Source organism: Schistocerca piceifrons, chromosome 3 (assembly GCF_021461385.2).
Source record: "Schistocerca piceifrons isolate TAMUIC-IGC-003096 chromosome 3, iqSchPice1.1, whole genome shotgun sequence".
NCBI lineage: Eukaryota > Metazoa > Arthropoda > Insecta > Orthoptera > Acrididae > Schistocerca > Schistocerca piceifrons.
This window is the reverse complement of record NC_060140.1, coordinates 644,322,661-644,350,650: the sequence shown is the minus strand read 5'-3', so window position 1 is coordinate 644,350,650 and position 27,990 is coordinate 644,322,661. Positions and strand designations below refer to the sequence as shown.

Below are 27,990 nucleotides of genomic sequence, written 5' to 3'. Positions count from 1 at the left end.
ACGGTTTTCCGTCATCAACTTTGATCTCGATTTTTTTCAAAATCTAGTGAGTGTCTAACAAAAGGCGAAACTCGTATCTTTTTAATTTTTTAGCAACAGAAACTAGACAAAGAACAACACCTTAGATGCCACAAAATATACCCGAAACTCCTCAATACATCCAACTTAGATTACCTATCACTGTGCCATAGTGAAGCAACTCTCTCTCTCTCTCTCTCTCTCTCTCTCTCTCTCTCTCTCTCTCACACACACACACACACACACATACACACATACATATGCCACGTGGAGAAAAATATAAACACACACTCTAGCCTAAAATAGGAGCACACACACACACACACACACACACACACACACACACAGAGAGAGAGAGAGAGAGAGAGAGAGAGAGAGAGACAGAGAGAGAGATAGCAAACACTCCCACTGTCACCAAAACAATCAAAAGACGAAAGTATCACACAAAAGCAAAACAAAACATTCGAAATGGCGAGGTGGAAGATGTTCTTTACAACACAGAAACACGAATATAATTGTTGCAGTGAAAGCGTTGTGTGCTGAAATCTAACACACATATGTGGACGAACAGGAAGAATGACGTAAAAAACCAAAACCAGTGAGTAACGATAAGAGTTAACACTGTTCAGAGTAACAAGTAGAGCTTGCGAACTGATCATAAGCCCAGCAAACAAAATTGTTAGAGAGAATTTCCATATTGTTACCGTGACCAATGAAGATGCTTTAGCCGGCCGCGGTGGCCGAGCGGTTCTAGGCTTTTCAGTCCGGAACAGCGCAACTGCTACGGTCGCAGGTTCGAATCCTGCCTCGGGCATGGATGTGTGTGATGTCCTTAGGTTAGTTAGGTTTAAGTAGTTCTAAGTTCTAGGGGACTGATGACCTCCGATGTTAAGTCCCATAGTGCTCTGAGCCATTTGAAGATGCTTTAAAATAAGGTGAAACGCACTTGGTCTTCGTAAAACTTTCACTACGGTTGCAACAGATGGTATTTAACCTATACAACTTGTAGATCTGCAACAGCAGAAAACAGAGGCCGGTAAATAACGTCAAAACGGAAACTTTAATATTATGGAAACACGAGTATTCAGAATCACTAGATATGTGAGCGCAATTACATAGCGCCTAACATAATTAAAAGGCAAGAATCCGCTCTACATGTAATTATGAATCTTACGATTCCTCATTTGTTCTTCGAAACAGCTGATTCTACCATGTGAATAGCGTCCCACTTCAATTAAAAAGGGGCCCTTAAAAAGAAAACGATGTCGACATTTGCTGCTATTACTGCAGAATTATGTTATTCCAAAGTCTACCTTTCACAGAAAACTACTATTTTGTGAAGCATACATTAACGTCAGTAAGACAGCGGAGCCTATTCAAATAAAGAGGAGAATAGAAAGAGGAAAGTTAAACAATAATGGTTAACGACCATCAACATCGATATAATATGTCGTTCTTTATTTCTGACGTAAGTGTCTGTAACTTACTAGCACTTTTCTTTATGTATTTCTGTAAAAACATCTACACATATATCACGAAAGATGTTATAGAAAGCATCAGGACAGATGCGGGGTTTACTGGCCACAAGCTTGTTCTAGCGAGACTGAAGATTGTAAAATCCAAAAATATTTGAAATACACGCAAAATATGTTTACGTAAAACTGTAGACAAAAATTCGCTTGATGCCTTCCTAAGAGACAGTCTCCATTCCATCCAGTCTATGATGTGGTTTGAATTCAAAGGAATTGATACTGAGTTCGCGGGACACGCCAAACAAGTCAGGACACTGTTGCAGAATCAACAAAAAAAAACATGCCAAATTTTAAAGAACCGAAAATCCCCAAAACTGGTCCAGTTTTACAGAAGTTCGAAATTCAGCATGAACTTCAATACAAAATACCTTTAATAGTTTCCACCACGAAACTCAGTCTCGAAATCTGCCTGAAAATCCAATGAAATTTTCGTCCTGTGTTAAGTTCACCCCCGGGAAGACGCAATCAATACATTATTGCGCGATAGCGATGGTGATGTTATTGTCGACAGCGCCACTAAAGCAGAGTTGCCACGATTTATATTCACAAAATAAGACGATGTAAGTAATCCAGGATTCCTATAAAGGAAAGCTGCCAATATGAGTAATTTAGAAATATATATCCTCTGTGTAACGAAGTACCTTATACAAATGAAGGAAAGGCTCCGATTTAGACCGTATACCATTCACGTTCGTTACAGACTGTGCAGATACAATAGCTCGATACTTAGCAATCTTATACAACAGCTTGCTCGTAGAAAGATCTGCCCCTAAATAAAATAGAAAAACTCACACCAATACACAAAAAGGAAATAAGAGCAATGCCGTGGATTACAGACTCATATCATTAACGTCGATTTGTGGTAGTATTTTGGGACATATAATTTGATCGAACGTTATGAATTACCTCAAGACAACGCTTTCTTTACAAACAACACGGGTTCAGAAAACATCGCTCTTGTGAAACACAACTAGCTCTTTATTATCACAAAGTAATGTGTGCTATACACAGGAGTTGTCAGATTGATTAAATATTTTTAGATTTCCAGAAGCCTTTTGACACCACAAGAGACTTCTAGTAAAATTTCGTTTGAGTTGTGCGACTGGCTTTGTCATTACTGTCAGGAAGTTTACAGCTCGTATTAACTGAGTGAAAGTCATCGAGTAATACAGAAGTAATATTTGACATTCCCCAGAGAAGTGTTATAGGCTCTCCGCTGTTCCTGACCTACGTAAACGATTTAGGAGACAATCTGAGCAGTCCTCTTATATATTCTTACAGATGATGCTGTCATTTAGCGTCTTGTTGAGTCATTAGGGGATGAAAACGAATTGCGGAATGACTTAGACAAGATATCTGTATGATGCAAAAAGTGGCACTGGACTCTAAATCATAATATGTGTGAAGGCATCCAAATGAACACTAGAAAGAATTCGCTAAATTTCAGTTACACGATAACTCACGGAAATCTAAAGGCTGTAAACTCAACTAAGTATTTTGTTATGGCTCTTACGAATAACTTAAACTGGAAAGGTCACGTAGTTAATTTTGGGGGGAAAGGAAATCAAAGACAAGTTTATTCGCAGAAGGCTCAGAACATGCAAAAGCTTTACTAAAGAGACTGTTTAAATGCACTTGTCCACCCTCTTTTGGAGTATTTTTGTTCGAGGTCGGATCCGCATCACACAGGAATGACGGTGGACATCAAGAAAGTTCAAAGAAGAATGTCTTGTTTTGTATTATAGCGAAATGCAGGAGAGGATGCCACGGATATAATTCACGATTTAGGGTGGCAATCATTGAAGCAAAGGCGTTTTTCGTTGCAACATATCTTCTCATGAGATCATAAACTTCCTCCTCAGCGTGTCTAAATATTTTGTGGGCGCCCACTTACATAGGTAGAATTGATCATGAAAGCAAAATAAGAGAAATCAGAGCTCTCACGGAGATATGTGTTAGTTTCTCTGCGCTTTTCGAGAACGGAACAATAGAGAAATGGTCTGAAGGTTGGTCGATGAACCTTCTACCCGGCACTTACAGGTAATTGCAAGCTCAAGAGTAATAGCGTAGATGTAGATATACATGTCATACAGTGCACGATGGAGAATAGCTACTACCTCTACGAGCCTTGCCCTTCCTGTTCCACTCGAGGTACGACTGTGCGGGCTGGGGTGGCCGAGCTGTTCTAGGCGCTTCAGTCTGGAACCGCGCGACCGCTACGGTCGCAGGTTCGAATCCTGCCTGGGGCATGGATGTGTGTGATGTCCTTAGGTTAGTTAGGTTTAAGTAGTTCTAAGTTCTAGGGGACTGATGACCTCAGTAGTTAAATCCCATAGGGCTCAGAGCCATCCGAGGTACGACTGTGTATATGTTTCCGTGTTGTTGTTGTTGTTGTGATCTTCAGTCCTGAGACTGGTTTGATGCAGCTCTCCAGGCTACCCTATCATGTGCAAGCTTCTTCATCTCCCAGTACTTACTGCAACCTACATCCTTCTGAATCTGCTTAGTGTAACCATCTCTTGGTCTCCCTCTACGATTTTTACCCTCCACGCTGCCCTCCAATGCTAAATTTGTGATCCCTTGATGCCTCAGAATATGTCCTACTAACTTGTCCCTCCTTTTTGTCAAGTTGTGCCACATACTCCTCTTCTCCCCAATTCTATTCAATACTTCATCGTTAGTTATGTGATCTACCCATCTAATCTTCAGCATTCTTCTGTAGCACCACATTTCGAAAGTTTCTATTCCCTCTGGTCCAAACTATTTATCGTCCATGTTTCACTTCCATAGATGGCTACACTCCATACAAATACTTTCAGAAACGACTTCCTGACACTTAAATCTATACTCGATGTTAACAAATTTCTCTTCTTCAGAAACGCTTTCCTTACCATTGCCATTCTACATTTTATATCCTCTCTACTTCGACCATCATCAGTTATTTTGCTCCCCAAATAGCAAAACTCCTTTACTACTTTAAGTGTCTCATTTCGTAATCTAATTCCCTCAGCATCACCCGACTTAATCGACCACATGCCACTATCCTCGTTTTGCTTTTGTTGATGTTCATCTTATATCCTCCTTTCAAGACACTGTCCATTCCGTTCAGCTGCTCTTCCAAGTCCTTTGCTGTTTCTGATAGAATTACAATGTCATCGGCAAAACCTCAAAGGTTTTATTTCTTCTCATGGATTTTAATACCTACTCCGAATTTTTCTTCTGTTTCCTTTACTGCTTGCTCAATATACAGATTGAATAACATCGGGGACAGGCTACAACCCTGTCTCACTCCCTTTCCAACCACTGCTTCCGTTTCACGCCCCTCGACTCTTATAACTGCCATCTGCTTTCTGTACAAATTGTAAATAGCTTTCCACTCCCTGTATTTTACCCCTGCCACCTTTATAATTTGAAAGACAGTATTCGAGTCAATATTGTCAAAAGCTTGCTCTAAGTCTACAAATGCTAGAAACGTAGGTTTGCCTTTCCTTAATCTTTCTTCTAAGATAAGTCGTAAGGTCAGTATTGCCTCACGTCTTCCAACATTTCTACGGAATCCAAACTGATCTTCGCCGAGGTCGGCTTCTACCAGTTTTTCCATTCTTCTGTAAAGAATTCGCGTTAGTATTTTGCAGCTGTGACTTATTAAACTGATAGTTCGGTAATTTTCGCATCTGTCAACACCTGCTTTCTTTGGGATTGGAATTATTATATTCTTCTTGAAGTCTGAGGGTATTTCGCCTGTCTCATACATCTTGCTCACCAGATGGTAGAGTTTTGTCAGGACTGGCTCTCCAAAGGCCATCCGTAGTTCTAATGGAATGTTGTCTTCTCCCAGGGCCTTGTTTCGACTCAGGTCTTTCAGTGCTCTGTCAAACTCTTCACGCAGTATCGTATCTCCCATTTCATCTTCATCTACATCCTCTTCCATTTCCATAATATTGTCCTCAAGTACATCGCCCTTGTATGGACCCTCTATATACTCCTTCCACCTCTCTGCTTTCCCTCTTTTGCTTAGAACTGGGTTTCCATCTGAGCTCTTGATATTCATACAAGTGGTTCTCTTTTCTCCAAAGGTCTCTTTAATTTTCCTGTAGGCAGTATCTACGTATCTTGCCCCTAGAGAGATAAGCCTCTAAATCCTTACATTTGTCCTCTAGCCATCCCTGCCTAGCCATTTTGCACTTCCTGTCAAACTCATTTTTGAGACGTCTGCACTCCTTTTTGCCTGCATCATTTACTGCATTTTTATATTTTCTCCTTTCATCAATTAAGTTCAATATTTCTTCTGTTACCCAAGGAGTTCTACTAGCCCTCGTCTTTTTACCTACTAGATCCTCTGCTGCCTTCACTATTTCATCCCTCAGAGCTACCCATTCTTCTTCTACTGTACTTCTTTCCCCCATTCCTGTCAATTGTTCCCTGATGCTCTCCCTGAAACTCTGTACAACCTCTGGTTCTTTCAGTTTATCCAGGTCCTATCTCCTTAAATTCCCACCTTTTTGCAGTTTCTTCAGTTTTAATCTACAGTTCATAACCAATAGATTGTGGTCAGAGTCCACATCTGCCCCTGGAAATGTCTTACAATTTAAAACCTGGTTCCTAAATCTCTGTCTTACCATTATATAATCTATCTGATACCTTATAGTATCTCCAGGCTTCTTCCATGTATACAACCTTCTTTCATGATTCTTGAACCAAGTGTTAGCTATGATTAAGTTATGCGCTGTGCAAAATTCAACCTGGCGGCTTCCTCTTTCATTTCTTAGCCCTAATCGATATTCACCTACTATGTTTCCTTCTCTCCCTTTTCCTACTACCGAATTCAAGTCACCCACGACTATTAAATTTTCGTCTCCCTTCACTACCTGAATAATTTCTTTTATCTCATCATACATTTCTTCAATTTTTTCATCATCTGCAGAGCTAGTTGGCATATAAACTTGTTTTACTGTAGTACGCGTGGGCTTCGTGTCTATCTTGGCCACAATAATGCGTTCACTGTGCTGTTTGTAGTAGCTTACCCGCACCCTTATTTTTTTATTCTTTATTAAACCTACTCCTGCATTTCCCCTATTTGATTTTGTAATTCTAACCCTGTATTGACCTGACCCAAAGTCTTGTTCCTCCTGCCACCGAACTTCACTAATTCCCACTATATCTAACTTTAACCTATCCATTTCCGTTTTTAAATTTTCTAACCTACGTGCCCGATTAAGGGATCTGACATTCCACGCTCCGATCCGTAGAATGCCAGTTTTCTTTCTCCTGATAACGACGTCTTCTTGAGTAGTCCCCGCCCGGAGATCCGAATGGGGGACTATTTTACCTCCGGAATATTTTACCCAAGAGGACGCCATCATCATTTATCCATACAGTAAAGCTGCATGCCCTCGGGAAAAATTACGGCCGTAGTTTCCCCTTGCTTTCAGCCGTTCGCAGTACCAGCCCAGCAAGGCCGTTTTGGTTAATGTTGCAAGGCCAGGTTAGTCAATCATCCAGACTGTTGCCCCTGCAACTACTGAAAAGGCTGCTGCCCCTCTTCAGGAACCACACGTTTGCCTGGCCCCTCTACAGATACCCCCCCCCCCCCCCCCCCCCGCCGTTGTGGTTGCACCTACGGTACGGCTGTCTGTATCGCTGAGGCACCCAAGCCTCCCCACCTACGGCAAGGTCCATGGTTCATGGGGAAGATGTTTCCGTAAGAGCCCTAATTCTCTTCTCTTCTCTTGTCTTCGAGAGTGTTACGTGAAACGTACTTTGTCGGAAGTAGAATCGTTCTGCAGTCAGCCGCCAAATTCGATTCCCTAACTCATCGCAGTAGTTTTTCGCAAGAAGAGCGTCGTCTTCCCTCTAGGGATTGCCATTTTAGTTCAGCTGAAGATGCAGTCATGACTTGGATGCTCTGAGACCATCCATGCAAACATTTGCACCCGTCTGTAGCAGTTGCAAATAACATTTGAAATACTGGGTGCTATTCTCTTCTGTTACAGAACAGTAAGCTGATGGGTTTGAGTGTGTTTATCAGTATACTCGTATGTACGCAACTGTGGTAATAGTCATTGGTGGTCGTTGATGTATGTCCAGTTGGATGTAGCCTACCTATGTATTTCCTCCAGCTACTCCTGTCACATTACACGATAGTCACAAATACACTACGTAAATCCCATACGACATGGCTATAGAGTTACTCAATGTATTTCCATAATAAACTTGTGAAATTCCCCACATAACAGACCTAAATTACGTAAGATGTTCTGACAGAGTATTAAGTTCAGCACCAAGTCATGTAGAATGTAGGGCTTTGTGATGTGGGTAGTGAAATAGGGTTGTAGGAAAAACAGAAAGAAAAGAGAATCGAAGAATTTGAGATGCGATGCCACAGAATCATGTTGTAAACTGGGTGGACTGAGAAGACAGGAATGAGGATGTTTTCCACAGAACTGGCGGAGGAAAGTAAAGTATAGAAAACACTGGCGAGAAGAAGTTCAAAATGGTTCAAATGGCTCTGAGCACTATGGGACTTAACTGCTGAGGTCATCAGTCCCCTAGAACTTAGAACTACTTAAACCTAACTAACCTAAGGACGTCTCACACATCCATGCCCGAGGCAGGATTTGAACCTGCGACCGTAGACGAGAAGAAGGGACAGGATGATAGGACATCTGTTAATACATCAAGGAATATTTTTCATGGTACTAGAGGGAGCTGTAGAGGGTAAAAACTGTAGCGGACGACAGAAATTGGGATACCACCCAGCAAATATTTGAGGACGTAGGTTCCAAGTGATAAGAAGAGGTAGGCTCTGGAGAGGAATTCGTGGCGGGCCATATCAAACCAGTCAGAAGACTAATGACTAAGAAAAAAATATAATGCAGGCAGCAACAGCAGTTAAATTTCATGCGCTCTGTAGCGTCTCCCACCGTATGTCGCCTTTTGGTGTTAGTACACACCTGACCGCCTTCCGTGCTGTGCCCTTGCTTTCACCGCAGGTGTTTCATGGCACTATTTTCTCCAATATCCCATTTTATTTATTTTGAAGACTTCCCTTCTTCAGCGGTCTGATCTTTGAATACGAAGGTCAGGTCTTCTTCGCGCACCAATGTGACACTGATTTCACTGGAAGATGCTGTTTTAAAGCAGCGAAAACAGTGTTTACAATAAATAAATAACCGATTACAGCTGTCTTTCTGTTCATTGCACTTTCATTCATTATTTCATGTACAATATGATATGACTTATATGTACTCTCTGATGAACGAGAGAGAATTTTTCAGCCGCATAGATCAGACAGCTGGGCTCTGTCGTTGTTACTGTATCAGAGAATGAAACAAGTCCACGTAGCCGGTAGACGCTCTAAGCTGGAGTCACGTTTAAATTACATTGCTTTGTTAGAACTTCTGTCAGATGAGCTGCATATAATTATGTTTTCCGTGATGCGTATGGTATTGTAAGCACGTAATTAATATCCTTAGTGTGACCTAAAGGAGTAATGCAAGAGAATTAAGGAATTTTGCAGTACCGCTTTTCATGAAGCTGAAGATTATGATTACAGGTAACTTGCTAAATTATGTAGAATATTCTGTTTTTAGAATGCGATAATTTAATATTAATATGCTCGATACTAAGCTAAAACTGGGCCGAATAAAGTTTCCAACAAATAGCACATCAGAAGCAATTAGCTTTTCTTCCGCGTTGTAAGCATAACAATAATTTAACTGCATAAAATAGTAGTTCATAAATCATTCACAGTAATATAAAAAATTCTGAAGCAAAAATTGACGAATATAATTACATTAATACCGTATTGCGATAAGAAGCGTTATCATTCTAACTAAACAGCATTTTAAAGTTAACTACGTAACCTGTTTGACATGACAAAGATTCTGTTCAACTATTAACTGACTGATAATTTAGTTTGGAGAAACATGAGGCCCAATTGTGCACAATTTATGCAAAATGAGTAAAAATACAATATAAGCACAATGTTTTACATATGCACACGTTCACATGAATGTTCTTAACAGTATCATATTTTAAAATGTGTAATTAGGTCTTCCTGTTGATATGTTCCTTGTGGAAGCTGGCTTTTAACAAAATGGAAACACAGTACACAAGATTTATAAAGGCGATTTACCTTCTTAGTGGTGATTCTAAGGACGTTGGCTTATCTTCCATTGACACGTCTCCCACTCTGAAACAATGAGAAATGACAGAGTCAGTTAAATGAAAACCCATGTGTAGAAGGTAAAATATTTTTTTATGGTGGATAACGAAATCCTTACTAGGTTCCAGATAATTGTGTATGATTCACATTTCACTTAACATATTGTCCTTTAATACTGTTTCTACTTGTACAAGAGATTAAAGTGCTTGGACTTCCGTACTATGTATGTACGAAACGTGGCTCTGGGCCGTTTCATCAATAACTGGTTATGTATGAACAACTAGGCTAATAATTTCCAACCCCAGGCACCATCTGTTCACCGAAGTGCGCACATTGTTCTCGTGCTATCTTTTCACGTTTCGACGAACAAACTAACCGTTCAGCATCCCCAATTCCATACAAATAACCGGTTATAACCATGCAATAATCAAAAATGGATTCCAGTACTATTACATTTGCGGGAATAACATTCTCTGATATGGAAGCAGGCAATACTACATAGTTACCTATAATGAAATTCACTGCTAAGTTCACAGCGATAAATTAAGGATTTAATCAGTCATCTCTGACTATGTAGTTTCGTGGACAAAACTGACATGTGAATTTTTCACAAGGGTCCCAGTTGGTACCTTGGGTTGCTAATGACTCTCATGGCACCATACAAGATGACATTGTGAATTCAACGTATTACTTTTATAACAATCATTTGGTGCAATGCAGAATTTTTATGTTCCTCATTTAGTCACATATTTTACTGAAGTCTCTTGCTTTGACATGCAATATGAAAAGATTTTTGTAAAGCCCATACAAGGCTGTATACTGGGTGAAACAATTTTACTTTCCCTTTTCGTAACACAAGTGCTTCAAACGCTTTAAATGCGGTAAGCGAAACGATTTTATAACAAGACAGGATAAAAAGAGAACATAAATTATAGACTTCGTTTTTAAAATTGCTGGTGTCACTGATGCGTATTGTCAAGGTAACGATCAGTCCACTGTGATAATCCTTTGTTTATGTTATTCATAATTCACATTGAATATGACAATTAGTATTTTCAGATATGAAATCAGAGAGTTACATTTAGCCAGCAGTACTCTAATAGGTACTCCAGAGCCCTTTAACAAGTCAGATTCGCTTCTTTTTCTTACTTCTTCCACTCTGTGCCCTTAAGTATTAGATGCTATTTCTCAATTACGATTTTTCTCTGACCGTCATTTTTCTTTGATGTTTGTGGCTTTTCATCATTTGTGTAGCTCCTTGGCTGTCTTGCAAGTGTTTCATTTCGAGTAACTGCTCGTTAGCAAGGGTTTTGAGAAGGAGAAGCCTCATCTAGAGATAAAGCATCTCTCCTATAGCGAGACCGGTTCACAAAAGCAACTTAAAAGACGAAAGTAAAGAGAAATTTCTACAGAAAAGCTCTGTAAGTAGAACATAAGCCAGAGCTTCCAAGTCACTGTGGACCGCTTTTCCTTTACAGTTATTAGTATTCAAAGTCCACCTTTTGTTGTGCGAATGTTTCCACATCTACTTAACTACCATGCCCGATAGCTCAATCAGTTTTCTGTTGATTTGCTTTTACCTACTTGCTCGTTGATTTCGCTCTACTTTCGCCAACAAGTCCAGCTTAATATTCTAGAACGCCGAACCCGGTGCAAAAGAAAATTGACAGTCCATCCGGAAAGAAATTCTGTATACTTTTGTTATCGTACATTTTTCTCCATAATCTGCTCCTTCCGTATTTCACTTTTCCACAGCCTTCATTAACGTCACATTTAAGTACCTCCAATTTATCTTCTGCATTCAGAGTACTTTATGTGCTGTATTCTAGACGTATACATGAGGCTGGACAGGTTTAATAGTATTTGTTGGGATTCGATGATTGGCATTCCTCCTGCATTAAATTGTTTGTCTCGCATATTTGATTCTTTTCCACAGATTACCAATATCCATGGAATGAACATGGCGTACTGCACTCCTATGGATGTCTGATTTTTAACTTTTCATTTTGAACCAACTACTGAAACTTCAATGTTAGACATATGCATACTTACACATTTATTTATTACTTTCAGCAAAGATGACTGGTTGTTCCTGCTAAGGATGCAAACAAAAATACGTGAAAGGAGTAACAGTGGTGGTGTAGACAGACTCCGAGATTGAGACTACACTGACTGAAAAAAAAAAAAACAAAAAAAAAAACGGAGCGTTCAGAAGACGTCGCCAGATGTCATACTGACCTCGTACACGTATATACCACCGACAGGTAAATAAAAGATCAGAGTTCCAGTCCAATGTGACATGTTGAACTGCCACCAGACTGTCTTAGTGTTGTTACCTAACCTTATAAGTTGGATCAAGGGCGTGAATATCGTCACTGTGAAGACACGGAAATGCCACGAATACGTGTGAGGCAGCTTTATCAGCACCCGATGGAGTTTGATAGGGGCTTCGCAGTGGGTCTCCATTTTGTGGGCTGGTGGAGTCACACAATATTCATATTTGTGGGTGATTCGGAAGTACAGTAGCCCGATGTTTGGCTTCACAGAGACACGAGAGCAGGCAGTCTCGTCGCCAAGGTATCAGTGGATCGGTACACGTTTTCCCACCAAAAGGTAGTATCGCCGTATTGTGCACCAAGCATATCATAATATGTTCAAATCTGCACCTGTCATTAGAGACAAGTAGTGGGCTCCCCAGCAAAATTCTGTGTCATCCCACACCTCTGGTCGGTGACTAACACAATCCAGACTATTGAATTGCCATCTCATGCGTACGATGCAGTGAACATCACAACACAAACGGCTTTGCTCGGAGTGGTGGTTTAACCGGGAAGCGTACATTGCTGATGAATGCCGCTGGATTAACATTACATCAATTTTCCGTCGGTTCTTGGCTGAACATGATAATAATGAAGAAAGGAAAAACCTCTGAATGCTCTGAAAAATTACATTCATTTGACCACGAACTGGCTTCCGGCTTCTTAGACCATCTTGAAGTGACATCTGAACGTCGCGAAAACAGATGAACATTATGTGCGGCTTACACATATACTATATACCTCGAAAGATACAAAAATGGCATACTGTTATTGCATAGGAAGAAATTACATTTATTATCACATTGAAAAAATTACATTGACTGTGAAACGGGGGGGGGGGGGGGGACAAAGAATTTTGCGGAATACATTTAAAAACTGATGAGAAATAAGACGAGTTAACAGTCTGACTCTATTATCTGTAACGAAAAGTTAATTTAACAAAGGCGAGATAGGAAACTGGTCCTGATCATCTTATTGTAACCTGGCATTCTTTGTCATGTGTTTGCTGATTTCCAGTAAAGTCATTTTTCTTGTTTTCTTAACAAATGAAAAGCTTCACATTCTATGTTACGTGAGTGGTATTCTGTGAAAAGATGACCAGGAAAGGTATAATCTTTCATCCTTAATCCCTGCTCGTATAGCCCAACTGCCATAGCCCTGTCTTATTGACCGATGTACCCCTTTTCACACTGCTTGCGTGTTACTTTATATACACCACTCTGTCCCAGCGATTGGCGTTTGCTTTTTCAACTGAATGAAAATTTTTTACATGCTGTTCGTATTATAAAATACCATCGGGTCTCACTTCGAGTTACGGCTGGTATTAACTGAGCAAACTCTGATGGGACAGCGGTAGGTCAAGGACATCCTGCATCCTCTTGAGTTACCTCTCCAGCGCCGATTTTTAACAGGATAATACACGGATGTCCATGAACTGCCTGTTTGATGTTGAGGTACTCCCATGACCAGCATGATCCCCACATCTGTCCGAGATGGAATATGTGTGCGACCTGCGCGGACGTCGTCTCCATACCAGTGCCGTTATCCAGGATATCATGGACCATTTACTACAGTTGAGGGTCAGATAGCATCATAAGAGGAAACAATGGCTTTATGACACCATTTACTACCGAATTGATGCATACATCCAGGTCACAGTGGTTGCCACATCACTCTAATATCTGGGTTCGGACGGCTAAGTTCTTCGTAAATTTGACTCGATTTTGTAGTCACAGAAATAAGATCATGTGCTCTCACAACCCGAGAAGTTTCGAATAGTGTCCTCTTCCACTTCAGGGAGCTTCGCTTTCTTGCCGGCCAGTGTATTTACTCGTTCAGACAGGCCGTGGTGTCACATAAGCGCAGTAGACAACGCAACAGGTCGCTGACAAGCCGACATCCTCTACTCCACATCACCTGACTGATCTCGTGATCTCCGTAGCGGGAGAAAACTGCCCACACAGCAACAAGCCAGTGGCGTATTCAGTTTACTTGCTCACAAGATACGTGCTGACGACCCTCTTACGGACTACCTACATTGTGATCTTATACTGTGTTGAGTGTTTGACTCTGACTAGTTTATATAGCAAAAATAAGGGTAATCTATAAAACTGCAGACTGAGGGAAAGAAAAGAAAGATAAGAAGAAAAAGGTTTTGAAAATGTGGTGCGCAGAATTAAATGAAGCAAGAGAGGGTACACGGAAGGAATAAAAGATATACTTAGGAAATAAAACAAATCTATTACATGATGCACGTAAACAGGAAAGAACAGTTTTCAAGAAAGTAACCTGACAGACTCACTAGGAAGCAAAGAACAAATTTGTACGTGAGATGGTGCATGATGTACATGAGGGGCAGCTCATCTGATTTTACTGATATTAAGCACTTAAACCAGAAAAGATACTGCAAAAATAAATGTACTATGTAAACAACCGTGGACAAACAGTATAAACAATAGTGCCTCAATTAGAAAGTGACTGCAACAGAAATAGATGTCTCTTGGAAATAAAGGCCCAGAAGCAGACCCCATAATATAACGAGAATTAGATATAATATGAGAAGCTATACAAACTTGGAAGGATTTTTAATTAGATGGGGTGAATATGGAAATTGTTAAATACAGTGATATAATATGCTACTTGTGAATTTTTATATCTACTCAATAAATGCAGGCAAAACTAACATATACCACTCTCTTTGTAAATAACTCTGAATGATCTATGCGAAATAGGGGACTGCAGAAAGTGTGAGATTTGGAGAAGTATTAGTTTCATGAATACAGGATATGAAAGCTGTGCTAAAAGAACAAAAAATAGATTAAAAATTTCGCAGATTTTCTGCTAGGGGAAGAACCAAATGGATTTAGGGAAGGGAGTTCGTGCATAGTTAATCTTTCACCATAAGACATATAATAGAACAAAGGAAAAAAAATTGGAAATTCATCTCGCTGTTACATATTTTGATAATGCATTTTACACGCTAAATCAAATTAAATTGTAGCAGATACTGTGAAACGAGGGATAGCCACAACACCTAATTTCGGCAATAAGTAGCCTGTATAGAAGCATTATCTTAGACAAGGGAATTAAAAGAAGTGAAAGGGTTCATGCAAATACAAGACTCAGGAAATGTTTAAATTGTCAGTCACTGTTTTTAATACAAATATTGACGACACCTCAAAGTAATGGAAATTGAAAGTAGATATGGGAATTACAAGAGGAGTGCTGTAATGTAATGTGTCCGAAATTTTCATGTGAAGACTTTTAAATCCGACGTCTTCACTTTTCATCGTGTCCTGGTAAATTATCCAACAGTTTCTATTCAAACACTCTTCGTTTGCAGACTATCAAATGATAATGTAACTAAACATTTCACAGTTACAGACATCAAAGTCTCTTTTAACCAGTAATAAATGTCAGTCGCAAAATTTGAAACTCTCAGTCAATAAGACGAAAATTATGGCTTTCAGGGGAAACCATCCAGTCAGATCAAAGACCGTACTACAAAACATTGTAGAAGAAATACCGGATTTTAAATACCTTCAGAGTGACACGATTTTATAATGACAAAGATATTGAGCAAACAGTTTGCAAATTTCAAATTGTATGTGGGACCAATCAAAGAACTTTTATGCACAGAGTTCGGGAAGAAACTACAAGAAAATTTTATGTAGTAATGGCTTTACTAAGATCACTTTATGGCAGCGAACCCTTGACGCCGGCTCAAAAGCGATTGAGTAAAATTATCGGCAGGAATGACGTTTTCTAAGAATTGTTAGGGAATTTGCGTGAATGGATAGAATACGAAATGAAGACATTAGAAAAACCTGAAATGTAGAAGGTTCACATAACAAAATATTACATAATGCACAGAACTGGATCGATAAGGCACAAAGAATGGAATACACCAGACCTCTGAGGCAGCGTTGAATTACAAGCCGAGAGGAAGTAGAGAAAGCAGACGGGTCACGACACGCTGGAGACATTTGTGAAGCCGGAACGGGCATGACTGCACAATACCTGAAGTGCAGAACTAGTAAAAGAAAAAGGAGAAGTTCGACAGACAAGGGGTTTGTTCACGGACTTGCTGTATTTCACACTGTTGATCCTTGCATAACTGCACCTAGCCAAAAGGGTGTATTGTGTTTCGATTTCTCAACTTCTGTCCAACTTTTAACTACTGATCTTGTACCAGCAAGCGGCACAAAGTCACATGATTTAAAGGCATTGTATTTTGCCAACGAAAACGCTGATCTCTACATTGAAACGTTCACTGCACAGATAAGCCGAATCTACGTTTGTACCTCTGACCGCATTAAGTTCCTCTAAGGGTATAGAAAAAGTATCATGAAGTTGTAATATCTGTTGTTGTTGTGGTCTTCATCTGGAGACTTGTTTGATGCAGCTCTCCATGCTATTCCATCCTGTGCAAGCCTCTTCATCTTCGAATAACTACTGCAACCTATATCCTTTTGAATCTGCTTGCTGTATTCATCTCTTGGTCTCCCTCAGTGGTTTTTACCCTCCGCGCTTCCCTCCAATACTAAATTGGTGATCCCTTTATGCCTCAGAACGTGTCCTACCAACCGATCCCATCTTCTAGTCAAGTTGTGCCACAAATTCCTCTTCTCTCAAATTGCAGAGTAGGAATATCTATGAAGTGAGCAAGCACATTGCACATGTTGCCAACATCAAACAAAAATAGTCACATAACTTTTGTATAAGGCTGTTGGTTTACGTATTGAGCTAAGAGTAGCACTTTAATTTTGCACTTACTTCTCGTTCTTTCACATGTTTATGCTGCCACTCAATCCGTTGAATGTTTACACATTTCGACCAATTTTCATTTGCAAATAAAATTTATATCGGTACGTGCACGACTGCATATGCTGCCTAATATTTTTCAAAACCACGCGTTTAAAAATTGGATTATTCCGCGTCTCATATCTCCTATTCCATTCGTGATACAAAGGTAAGGTCAGGTGTTTTTGATAGCCCTTGAGCTAAAGACCATCTCTATACCGAACAGAAGGATCATCTTAAAGTGAATATCCTGCTGTACAGTGTCAAAGTATGAATATTATACACTTCCACAAGCTTAAGCATGTGGAGCAAATTTTCTGGCTCTTTTGCATCTAACGTCGACTACGTTGGATTGTAATGGAGGCAGTGGGTTATGAAGGCATGGCTGGTTCTTTACAAAACCCAAAAAACGATTTTTCTTTCAATTTTTTCGTACCAATACCAAGCCGCGGCTGGAAAGGGCACAGCTCCTCAGGCTCCTCCCTCGCAGAAGGGGTCCCTAGGGTCTCTCTCCTCCAAGGTCTCTACTAACACCACAGTGGACACTCGCCAGTGGCTGAAGGAGCTACAAAATGCTAGACACAGAACTTCACAGTCTTCCTCCGTGCCTGAAGCTGCTTCAGAGAAGTCCTATCAGCAAGCCCCTAAAGAAATGCGAGAGCGCAAGCAAACAAAGAAGTCTGCCAAGATACATGGCCCTCCAGAGGCCTCAACATGACCACTCCCTACTGGTTCTGCATCTGAGGACGAATTGGATGTTTGAGCTTCCCCTGAGGACCTGGATCTCACCAACGCCTCATCCACAATGTCAATGGATACAAATACTCAACCTCCTTGGTCGCTATGTGCCTCCCCCAATTCCAGATGGCATCATCATACAGTGGAACTGGGTCGGTTTTTTCTCCCACCTGCCTGGGTTACGCCAAATCTTAAGCGTTACACGTGCTTTTTGCATTGCCCTTCAGGAAACCTGGTTTCCCACAATGGGGATCCAGACCCTTTGTGGATATCGGGGGTGCTGCAAAAAACCATACTGCTTGTGACTGACCGTCAGGTGGAGTTTGTATCTTTGTACTTATCTCTATCTGTAGCGAACCTGTGCCCCTTGAAACACCTGTAGAAGCTGTGACTGTCAGCATGAGGACGACGCAGGCAATTGTCGTCTTTAACACCTACATTCCTGAAGGTGGTGACGCTGCGCCCCATATATTGGCTGCACTCATTTCACAATCCTACCCTTATTTTCTACTTCTGGATGATTTTAATGCCCATAACCCTTTGTGTGGTGGACCAACTTTACTGACCGTGGTAGAGATGTCATGGACCTAACTCAACTCGACCTATTCCTCCTGAAAACAGGTGCCCCTACATGTTTCAGTGTGGTACATGGGACATAGTCGGCCACAGATCTCTCATTCTGCAGTCCTGACTCTCTCTTGTCTCTCCACTGGAAAGCTCATGATGACTTGTGTGGTAGTGACCACTTTCCTCTCTTCCTGTCACTACACCAGGGTCCCTCATCTCGATGCTGGCCTAGCTGGGCTCTTCCCATGACTGACTAGGACATTTTCACCTCCGCTACCAGCACTGAATCCCTGTTTCATGCAACCATCGATGAGGTGACCCATACCATCACTAATACCATTATGGCCAAAGCTGAATCGGCAATACCTTGTTCCTCCAGTTGCTCTCAGTGGAAGTCAGTGACTTGGTGGTCGCCGGAAGTCGCTACAGCCATTAGAGATCGTAGGTGAGCCCTCCAGTGTCATAAGCGCCACCCCTCCCTGGAGAAGTTCTTAGCCTTCAAACGGCTCCATGCCCAGGTCTGCCTACTCAACTGGGAATGTTGGGAACACTATGTCTCCACCATTGGTACTCGAACCTCCGCTTCCCAGGTTTAGACCAAGCTCTGGCGACTTTACAGCTATCAGACACCTGCAGGTGGACCTGGAACTTCCACTGATGGAGCTATATCTGTCGATCCAGACGTAATCACAGAGCATCTAGCCAAGCATTATGTTAGCAGTTCTGCATCTGAGAATTACTACATTACCTTTCATCTCTTCAAACAGCGAATGTAACGCCCTGGCTCAGACAGCATCTATTCACAAATGCTTAAACATCTGTCAGCGAATTCCCAGCGCCACCTTCTGACCATCTTCAATCGCATCTGGCGCAATGGCGGGGAAGTGTCACCGATCCAGTGCTAAAGCCTGGTAGGAAGCCACTATCATCCTATCAGCCTCACAAACGTTCTGTGCAAGCTGCTCGAACGTATGCTCAGCCAGCACTTGTGTTGGCACCTTGAGTTTTGGAGCCTTCTGGCTCCACGCCAGGGCAGTTTTCGCCAAGGGCGGTCCACCATCAACAACTTGGTCCACCTGGAGTCTGCATTAGATTGGCCTTTTCCCTGCTACAGCACCTTATTGCCATCTTTTTCGACTTGACGAAGGCGTACTATACCACTTAGCGACATCACATCCTCGATACTGTGCCTGAGTGGGGTCTCTGGGGCCCACTCCCGGTATTTATACAAAACTTTTTGTCGCCACACACTTTCAGAGTTCACATCAGTGCTTCCCTCAGGGCAACCCATATGCAAGAGAATGGGATCTCACAGTGCTCTGTTATGAGTGTCCCACTCTTTTCAATTTCTGTCAATGGTGTCGCATTAGCAGTAGGGTCGTCAGTATCTCCTCTCCTATGTGATGATGATTTTTGTATTTTCTTCTGCTCCTCTTCTTTTGGTGTGGCTGAAAGCGCTCGCTCAGCTTTCAGTTTTCGGCTGCCAAGACTTGCATCATGCACTTCTGTCATCATACTGTCTACCACATTCAGAGCGTCACCTCGATGATCAGCTAGTAGATGTAGTGGAGGCCTATCCCTTTTTGGGACTGGTCTTTGATTTCCGCTTAACTTGGCTTCACCATCTTCATCATCTTAAGGACAAGTGCTGGGGCCATCTTAATATTATTCAATGCCTGAGCCACACCAACTGGGGTGCTGACTGCCTGCACTGCTGCAGCTCTACAAAGGCCTCGTACTGTCCTGTATTGACTATGGGAACTTGGTGCATCGTTCAGCATCGCCCTCTGCACTGCGCCTCCTGGACCCTACCCACCACTGTGTAATTTCACTTTCGACATGAGCCTTCTGACTGAGCCCTTGAAAAGCCTCCTTGTGGAAGCTGACATTCCTCAATTGTTGCTCTGTCGGCTACTACTGCTTGCAAATTATACCACAAACATTCATAGTTTGCCTAGTCATTCACACTTCCATTCCCTTTCCTTAACATGGTGATCCATCTCCCACAACTGCAGTCCATAACTGGGAGTCCCCTTGCCATCCATGTCTGGTCACTTCTTAATGAACTCGACGCTTCCCCTATACCACCTTTCCTGCGGGTTCGCTTATGAACACCCCCATGGTCTATACCTTGGCCACGGCTTTGGCTGGACCTATCGCAAGGCCCAAAAGGCTCCTTCCCACCTGAGGCCCTACACTGGCAATTTATCTCTCTTCTCAACAAGTGTGAGGGCTCAGAAATAGTCTACACGATGGGTCAATGGTCGACGGTCTAGTTGGCTTCGCATACGATCACGTTGGACATACTGAACAGCGCTCCTTGCCAGATGGCTGCAGTGTTTAAGTACAGAGTTGGTAGCCATCTAACGCACTCTTGAGCATATCTGCTCCTGCACCTGTGAGTCCTTCATCATCTGTTGTGACTCATTAAGCAGCCTACAAGCTCTCGACCAATGCTTTCGCTGACATCCTTTGGTAATAACTACTCACTAGTCTCTTTATGCCCTCGGCAACAATGGACGATCAATGACCTATATTTGGACCCCTGGACATGACGGGATACTGAGCAATGAACTTGCTGATAGCCTGAACAAACAGGCTACCGTTGGGCCAACTCTAGAGATCGGCCTGCCAGAGACTGATCTCCGAACGGTCTTCCACCGAAAAGTCTTTGCGATCTGAGAAACTGAATGGCGCACATTCAGTACCCCAAGTAAATACAACGAATGTGTGATGGTCATCCATGTGAGCCACTCACAAGGGCTCTGTTGACTTTTGCCGGCTCCACATTGGCCATACTTGTCTAACACATGGCCACCTCTCTTTGCTATGACCCACCTTGGTGTCAGTGTGGCTCCCGTATGATTGTTGTCCACCTCTTGTTGGAATGCTCAACTTTAATTGCTCTGCGTCAGACTTTTAACCATCCCAGCACCCTACCTACGGTGTTGGGTGACATGCCTCAAGGGCCGATTCAGTTTTACGTTTCTTCATAGGGGGGGGGGGGGGGGGAGGGGTTATTATACAATCTAAGGATGAGCGTATGGCCTTCTCTCCCAGACCTCCACCCTTCCTTTTACCTCTTCATCACTCTTTCTTTCATTTTGTTCGCCTTGGAGTTCTTTTCCCTATGTGTGTTCTTCTCACCTTGTCGTTTAGGTTGTGTGTTCTTCTCACCTTGTCTTTTAGGCTGGCGATTTTAGTATGTTGCAGAGTGGCAGGCTCACAGCTAGGCCAGGCCATCTGCTATATGATTTTAATACCTTACTCTACCTTTCCTTTTAATGTACATTTGCCCCTGTCATTCGCTTCTTTCGTTTTCTCTTTCAATGTGAATCTCCAATAGTTCTACTCGCTTTTACTTCTCCCAGCTGGTTTTTTTAAATTGTTTTCTCTTGGAGATTTGTATGCTTGAGGATAAAGTGTCTCATGATCCTGCAGTCTGATCACTTTATGCCCCAAACCAACGAACCAATCCATTGTACTATAGGGAGTTGTACAGGGCAAAACTGTACATCCAGCAAATGATTGAGGACGTAGGTTGCAAGTGCTAGTCAGAGATGAGGAGGTTGGCACAGGAGAGGAAGTCATGAATTTGTGGCAGGCCGCATCAAACTAGTCCAAAGACAGATGACTAAAAAAAAAAGTTTTCATTCACAGTTACTAAACTTTGCCCTTTTACGTAAAGAGTATTATATGCTGTTTATTTGTCGTCTCGTGTTCCGTGTTACATTACATGCAATAATGCGAACACCATATGGGTATGAACCTTATGAAGGAACATATGTCACTAACAAACAAGTGAAGTTTAAATACGCATTTACAGTCTTCGGGAGTTCTTCACTTCTTTAGAGCTAGATCAGTGCCAGTAGTATTGCAAAATGACATTGAGAGACAGATATTGTGGTGCAGCAAGACACCCTCACACTCATTACATCAAGTCAGTGGGCAAAACATCACTGTAAGTTTTCCGCATGCCAGATGGTTTCATCCGTATTTGAGGCCGTTTTAAAGCAACCATAAATTCGCAGTCAGAATTTTCCCTTTCACAGCAGCCCTAATTGCAAAGGACACAGCTGAGGACCCTCTTCTAAAGCAAACTGTGAGATGTGTTCCCCAAGACTGACTGGAACGCACCCATCGTACAATTCCAGAACTCCAACTTAGTTTTCTCTCAAAGCAGTAACCACATGCTACTCGTGCTCAAGACAACGCTGACGATTGCCTGGTGGCCATCCCGCCGCCACTTTATGACTCTGTCATTAGCCTCCAGCTTGCTAAACACTGGGGTGACACGTAAGCAGGTATTCGCTATGTGGCATGCTGGTTTGCCTAACATCACTTCGGGCGTAGAGAATAGTATATTGTACAATTTTGTGTGACGATGGCGGTCCTTTACAAATAAACTGCCACAGTATAAATCGCGGACCCAAAGAGCAGGCATAGAGAAGACAGCCCGATACTGTGCAGCCTACGTGTCAACTCGTCAGCACCTATGCAACGGATCCAGACCCGTTCCAAGACAGCAGCTCTCGTAGGAGCACATACATGTGGGTTTCGCCGGCTCATTGCAGCGAGAAATGTGGATCAATATCATCTATACATACTCAAAATTCCCGTCTCTCATTTAAATGCCTAATACCGCAGCAGTGGGACAACAAGCGGTTTTTTGGAAAATACTCGCGAATGAATGGGACTTAGAAACAATAGTTTTAGCGAATGATCCTCTGTTGTCATTTAGTATCTTTCTGCTCCTAGAATGGCATAACGGAATTCATAACAGTGCTGTTCTAACAATCCAGTGATGTAGCCGAGCTGTTCGTCCACCCCATTATGGTGAAAATCCGGAAAACGATATGACCCGTACACAGAGCAGAGGTCCTCACCCAGCTACTGATCTCTGACATGACTACAACTCCAGAGGAAAAGCTGCACGGCCACCGATATCGACCAACCTGGGACTTCATGTGGCCTACAATACATCCAAGCCATCTCGACTGTGCCCCAATACTCGTTGGGCACAGAGATATAAGCTCGAACCTGTGGGAGCGGTACACGATGGCTATCATGCCTTAACAGAGCTGCCCAGCGTGGCAGATGGTCATGTGGAAGATATTGGCAGAATGCCAGTCTGGCACACAAACCCGCTGTGGCCACGAATAACAGTTTCCACATTGAGAATACCACAACTAGGATCAGATACGGCTCAGTACAACTTTAGACATCTTACAGGAAATTAACCAAAGGTCCAGCGACGTCAAAGCAAATCTCTCGTGGGTTACGACCCTTCCCCACCTCCAGCAGCAATGACAGAGGAGGAACCTGGTGACTAGAGCACATTAGCACCAGCCGGTTCAATCATCATGACGACACTGAGGATACAGCGAAACTATCGACACCGTCCGATGTAGAAATAGACATCAAGACTCATGGCATCGTGGCCACACAGATTTCCACCCCCCCCCCCCCCTCCCTCCATCCCCTTCGCCAAAGCTGTACCGCAATTACTCTACCTACAGCGACATTTTCGACCTTATGAGCCACTTAGGTGTGGGGAAGAGCCACATCTGTGTCCTCAGACTAAGAGGTCGATAGTCTGTGATGTGACACACAGTCAACATGTACACTCCTGGAAATTGAAATAAGAACACCGTGAATTCATTGTCCCTGGAAGGGGAAACTTTATTGACACATTCCTGGGGTCAGATACATCACATGATCACACTGACAGAACCACAGGCACATAGACACAGGCAACAGAGCATGCACAATGTCGGCACTAGTACAGTGTATATCCACCTTTCGCAGCAATGCAGGCTGCTATTCTCCCATGGAGACGATCGTAGAGATGCTGGATGTAGTCCTGTGGAACGGCTTGCCATGCCGTTTCCACCTGGCGCCTCAGTTGGACCAGCGTTACTGCTGGACGTGCAGACCGAGTGAGACGACGCTTCATCCAGTCCCAAACATGCTCAATGGGGGACAGATCCGGAGATCTTGCTGGCCAGGGTAGTTGGCTTACACTTTCTAGAGAATCGTTGGGTGGCACGGGATACATGCGGACGTGCATTGTCCTGTTGGAACAGCAAGTTCCCTTGCCGGTCTAGGAATGGTAGAACGATGGGTTCGATGACGGTTTGGATGTACCGTGCACTATTCAGTGTCCCCTCGACGATCACCAGTGGTGTACGGCCAGTGTAGGTGATCGCTCCCCACACCATGATGCCGGGTGTTGGCCCTGTGTGCCTCGGTCGTATGCAGTCCTGATTGTGGCGCTCACCTGCACGGCGCCAAACACGCATACGACCATCATTGCCACCAAGGCAGAAGCGACTCTCATCGCTGAAGACGACACGTCTCCATTCGTCCCTCCATTCACGCCTGTCGCGACACCACTGGAGGCGGGCTGCACGATGTTGGGGCGTGAGCGGAAGACGGCCTAACGGTGTGCGGGACCGTAGCCCAGCTTCATGGAGACGGTTGCGAATGGTCCTCGCCGATACCCCAGGAGCAACAGTGTCTCTAATTTGCTGGGAAGTGGCGGTGCGGTCCCCTACGGCACTGCGTAGGATCCTACGGTCTTGGCGTGCATCCGTGCGTCGCTGCGGTCCGGTCCCAGGTCGACGGGCACGTGCACCTTCCGCGGACCACTGGCGACAACATCGATGTACTGTGGAGACCTCACGCCCCACGTGTTGAGCAATTCGGCGGTACATCCGCCCGGCCTCCCGCATGCCCACTATACGCCCTCTCTCAAAGTCCGTCAACTGCACATACGGTTCACGTCCACGCTGTCGCGGCATGCTACCAGTGTTAAAGACTGCGATGGAGCTCCGTATGCCACGGCAAACTGGCTGACACTGATGGCGGCGGTGCACAAATGCTGCGCAGCTAGCGCCATTCGACGGCCAACACCGCGGTTCCTGGTGTGTCCGCTGTGCCGTGCGTGTGATCATTGCTTGTACAGCCCTCTCGCGGTGTCCGGAGCAAGTATGGTGGGTCTGACACACCGGTGTCAATGTGTTCTTTTTTCCATTTCCAGGAGTGTATTTAGAAAACATCGTTCCTGTGAAACACAATTAGCTCTTTACACAGATGAAGTGTTGAGTGTTATTGACAAGGGATTTCAGATCGACTCCGTATTTCTGGATTTGCGGAAGGCTTTTGACACTATACCACACAAGCGGCTTATAGTGAAATTGCTTGCTTATGGAATATCGTAGCAGTTATGTGACTGGATTTCTGATTTCCTATCAGAGGAGTCACAGTTCGTAGTAACTGGTGGAAAGTCATCGAGTAAAACATAAGCGATTTCTGGCGTTCCCCAAGGTAGTGTTATAGGCGCTTTGCTGTTTCTTATCTATATAAACGATTTGGAAGACAATCTGAGCAGCCGTCGTAGGTTGTTTGCAGATAAGACTGTCGTTTGTCGACTAATAAAGTCGGCAGTAGATAACAACAAATTGCAAAAGGATTTAGATAAGATATCTGAATGGTGCGAAAAGTGGCAGTTGACCCTAAATAACGAAAAGTGTGTGGTCATCCACATGAGTGCTAAAAGGAATTCGATAAACTTCGGTTACACGATAAATCAGTATAATGTAAAAGCCGTAAATTCAACTAAATACTTAAGTATTTCAACTACAAACAACTTAAATTGGAAGGAGCACATAGAATATGTTGTGGGGAAGGCTAACCAAAGACTGCGTTTTATTGGCAGGACACTTAGAAAATGTAACAGATCTACTAAGTAGACTAACTACAATAAGCTTGTGCGCCCCCTTTTAGAATAATGCTGTTCGGTGTGGGTTCCTTGCTAGATAGGACTGACAGAGTACATCGAGAAAGTTCGATGAAGGGCAGCACGTTTTGTATTGTCGCGAAATATAGGAGAGAGTGTCACAGAAATGATACAGGATTTGCGACGGAATCTTCTCACCAAATTCCAATGACCAACTTTCTCCTCCGAATGCGAACATATTTTGTTGACACCGACCTACATAGGGAGGAACGATCACCACGATAAAATAAGGGAAATCAGAGGTCGTACGAAAAGATATAGGTGTTCGTTCTTTTCGCGCGCTATAAGTGATTGGAATAATAGAGAATTGTGAAGGCGGTTCGGTGAAGCTTCTGCCAGGGACTTAAAAGTGATTTGCAGATTATCCATGTAGACGTAGATGTAGATGTAATCTGACGTGATGAAAATCATGGGATGCCGGTATGTACAAGTACAGAAGGCGGTGACATAGCGTACACAAGGTATGAAAGGGCAGTGCAGTGGTGAAGCTGTCGTTTGTACTCAGGTAACTCACGTGAAAATGTTTCGGCAGTAATTATTACCGCACGACAAAAATTAACAGACTTTGAACGCCGAATGCTAGATGGTGCTAGACGCATTGCACATTCCATTTCGGAAATCGTTAGGAAATTCAGTATTCCACGATCGACAGTCAGGAGTGTGCCGAGAACATCAAATTTCTGGTATTACAGCTCACCATGGAGAACGCAGTGGCCGACAGCCTTTACATAACAATCGAGAGCAGGGACGTTTGTGTGGAGTTGTAAGTGCAAACATACAAGCAACACTTCGTGAAATAACCGGAAAAATCGATGTGGAACGTACGGTGAACGTATCCGTTAGGAGAGTGCGGCGTAATTTGGCGTCGGTGGGCTATTGCAGCTGACGATCGACGCGAGTGTCTTTGATAACAGCACGACATCGCCTGCCGCGCCTGGCTATGTCGGATGGGTCCTGGACAACTGGAAAACCGTTGCCTGATAAAATGAGTCCCAATTGCAGTTGGTAAGAGCTGATGGTAGGGTTCGAGTGTGGGGTACCCAGCGAGGCCAAGTACCTAAGCTGTCAACAAGGTATTGTGCAAGCTGTTGGTAGCACCAAAATGGTGTGACCACTGTTTAGAAGCAATTCACTTGGTCCTCTGGTTCAACTGAACCGATCTTTGACTAGAAATAAGAATTTTCGGCTACATGGAGACATGTGCAGCCATCTGTGGACTTTATGTCCCACAATAACGTTGGAATTTCTATGGATGACAATGCGACATTTTACAGAGCCACAAATGTTCGTGATTACTTTTAAGAACACTCTGGGTAGTTCTAGCGAATGATTTGGCCACCCACATGAACCAGAATGAATCCAATCAAATATTTGTGGGACATAATCGAGACGTCAGTTCTTGCACAAAATCCTGCACTGGCCTCACTTTCGCTGGACGGCGATAGGGGCAGCATGGCTTAATATAATTCTAGGGGACCACGAGCGACTTCTTGAGTTCCATCATGTGGAGTTGCTACACCAAGTCGGCCAAATGAGAGACGGTACTGGAGGTGTAACATATTGTCACCCTTTATATACTTGTGACGACTTCATCTGCAGCTGATAAGACACGCTATAACATATGCCTGATGTCTGATATCATGCGGGAAATATAAAACAATCCGCCTTGCCAGCATGAACTCTTTCAAAATCTTGCCGTACTGTATTGACTTGTGCATGGATGACTCAGCTGCTTATTAAAGATGGACAACTCTTTGGATTCGAATACATTGATATACATAGATGCTAAAGAACTCTATTACCAGACTACCTGGATTCTACTCTTGGTGTATGTCTACAACTTTACAATGACCTAGTGTGGACTGGATTTGTGAACTTTCAAGTAATAATTAGGTATAAAGCGTTACTGTGTAATAGTGTTCCTTGTGCTTTAGTAGGTATCGGCAAAAACATCAACTGGTGAGACGATGGGCGTGGAAATCACTTTTCATGTCCCTTGACAAGAAGGGAGAGTCGTATACAGACTGGACGTCACTTGAGAACTTG

At 43.0% G+C, this 27,990-nt stretch overlaps 1 protein-coding gene across 1 annotated transcript in view; it reads right to left on the bottom strand.

Moving 5' to 3' along the window:
• Nucleotides 1-27,990, bottom strand: part of LOC124788919 (beta-alanine transporter-like) — a 462,896-nt gene that overhangs the window by 7,020 nt on the left and 427,886 nt on the right. The window contains exon 10 of the mRNA XM_047256201.1: nt 9,688-9,744. Within this exon, the coding sequence (XP_047112157.1) occupies nt 9,688-9,744 (57 nt within the window). The remainder of the gene's footprint in view (nt 1-9,687; nt 9,745-27,990) is intronic.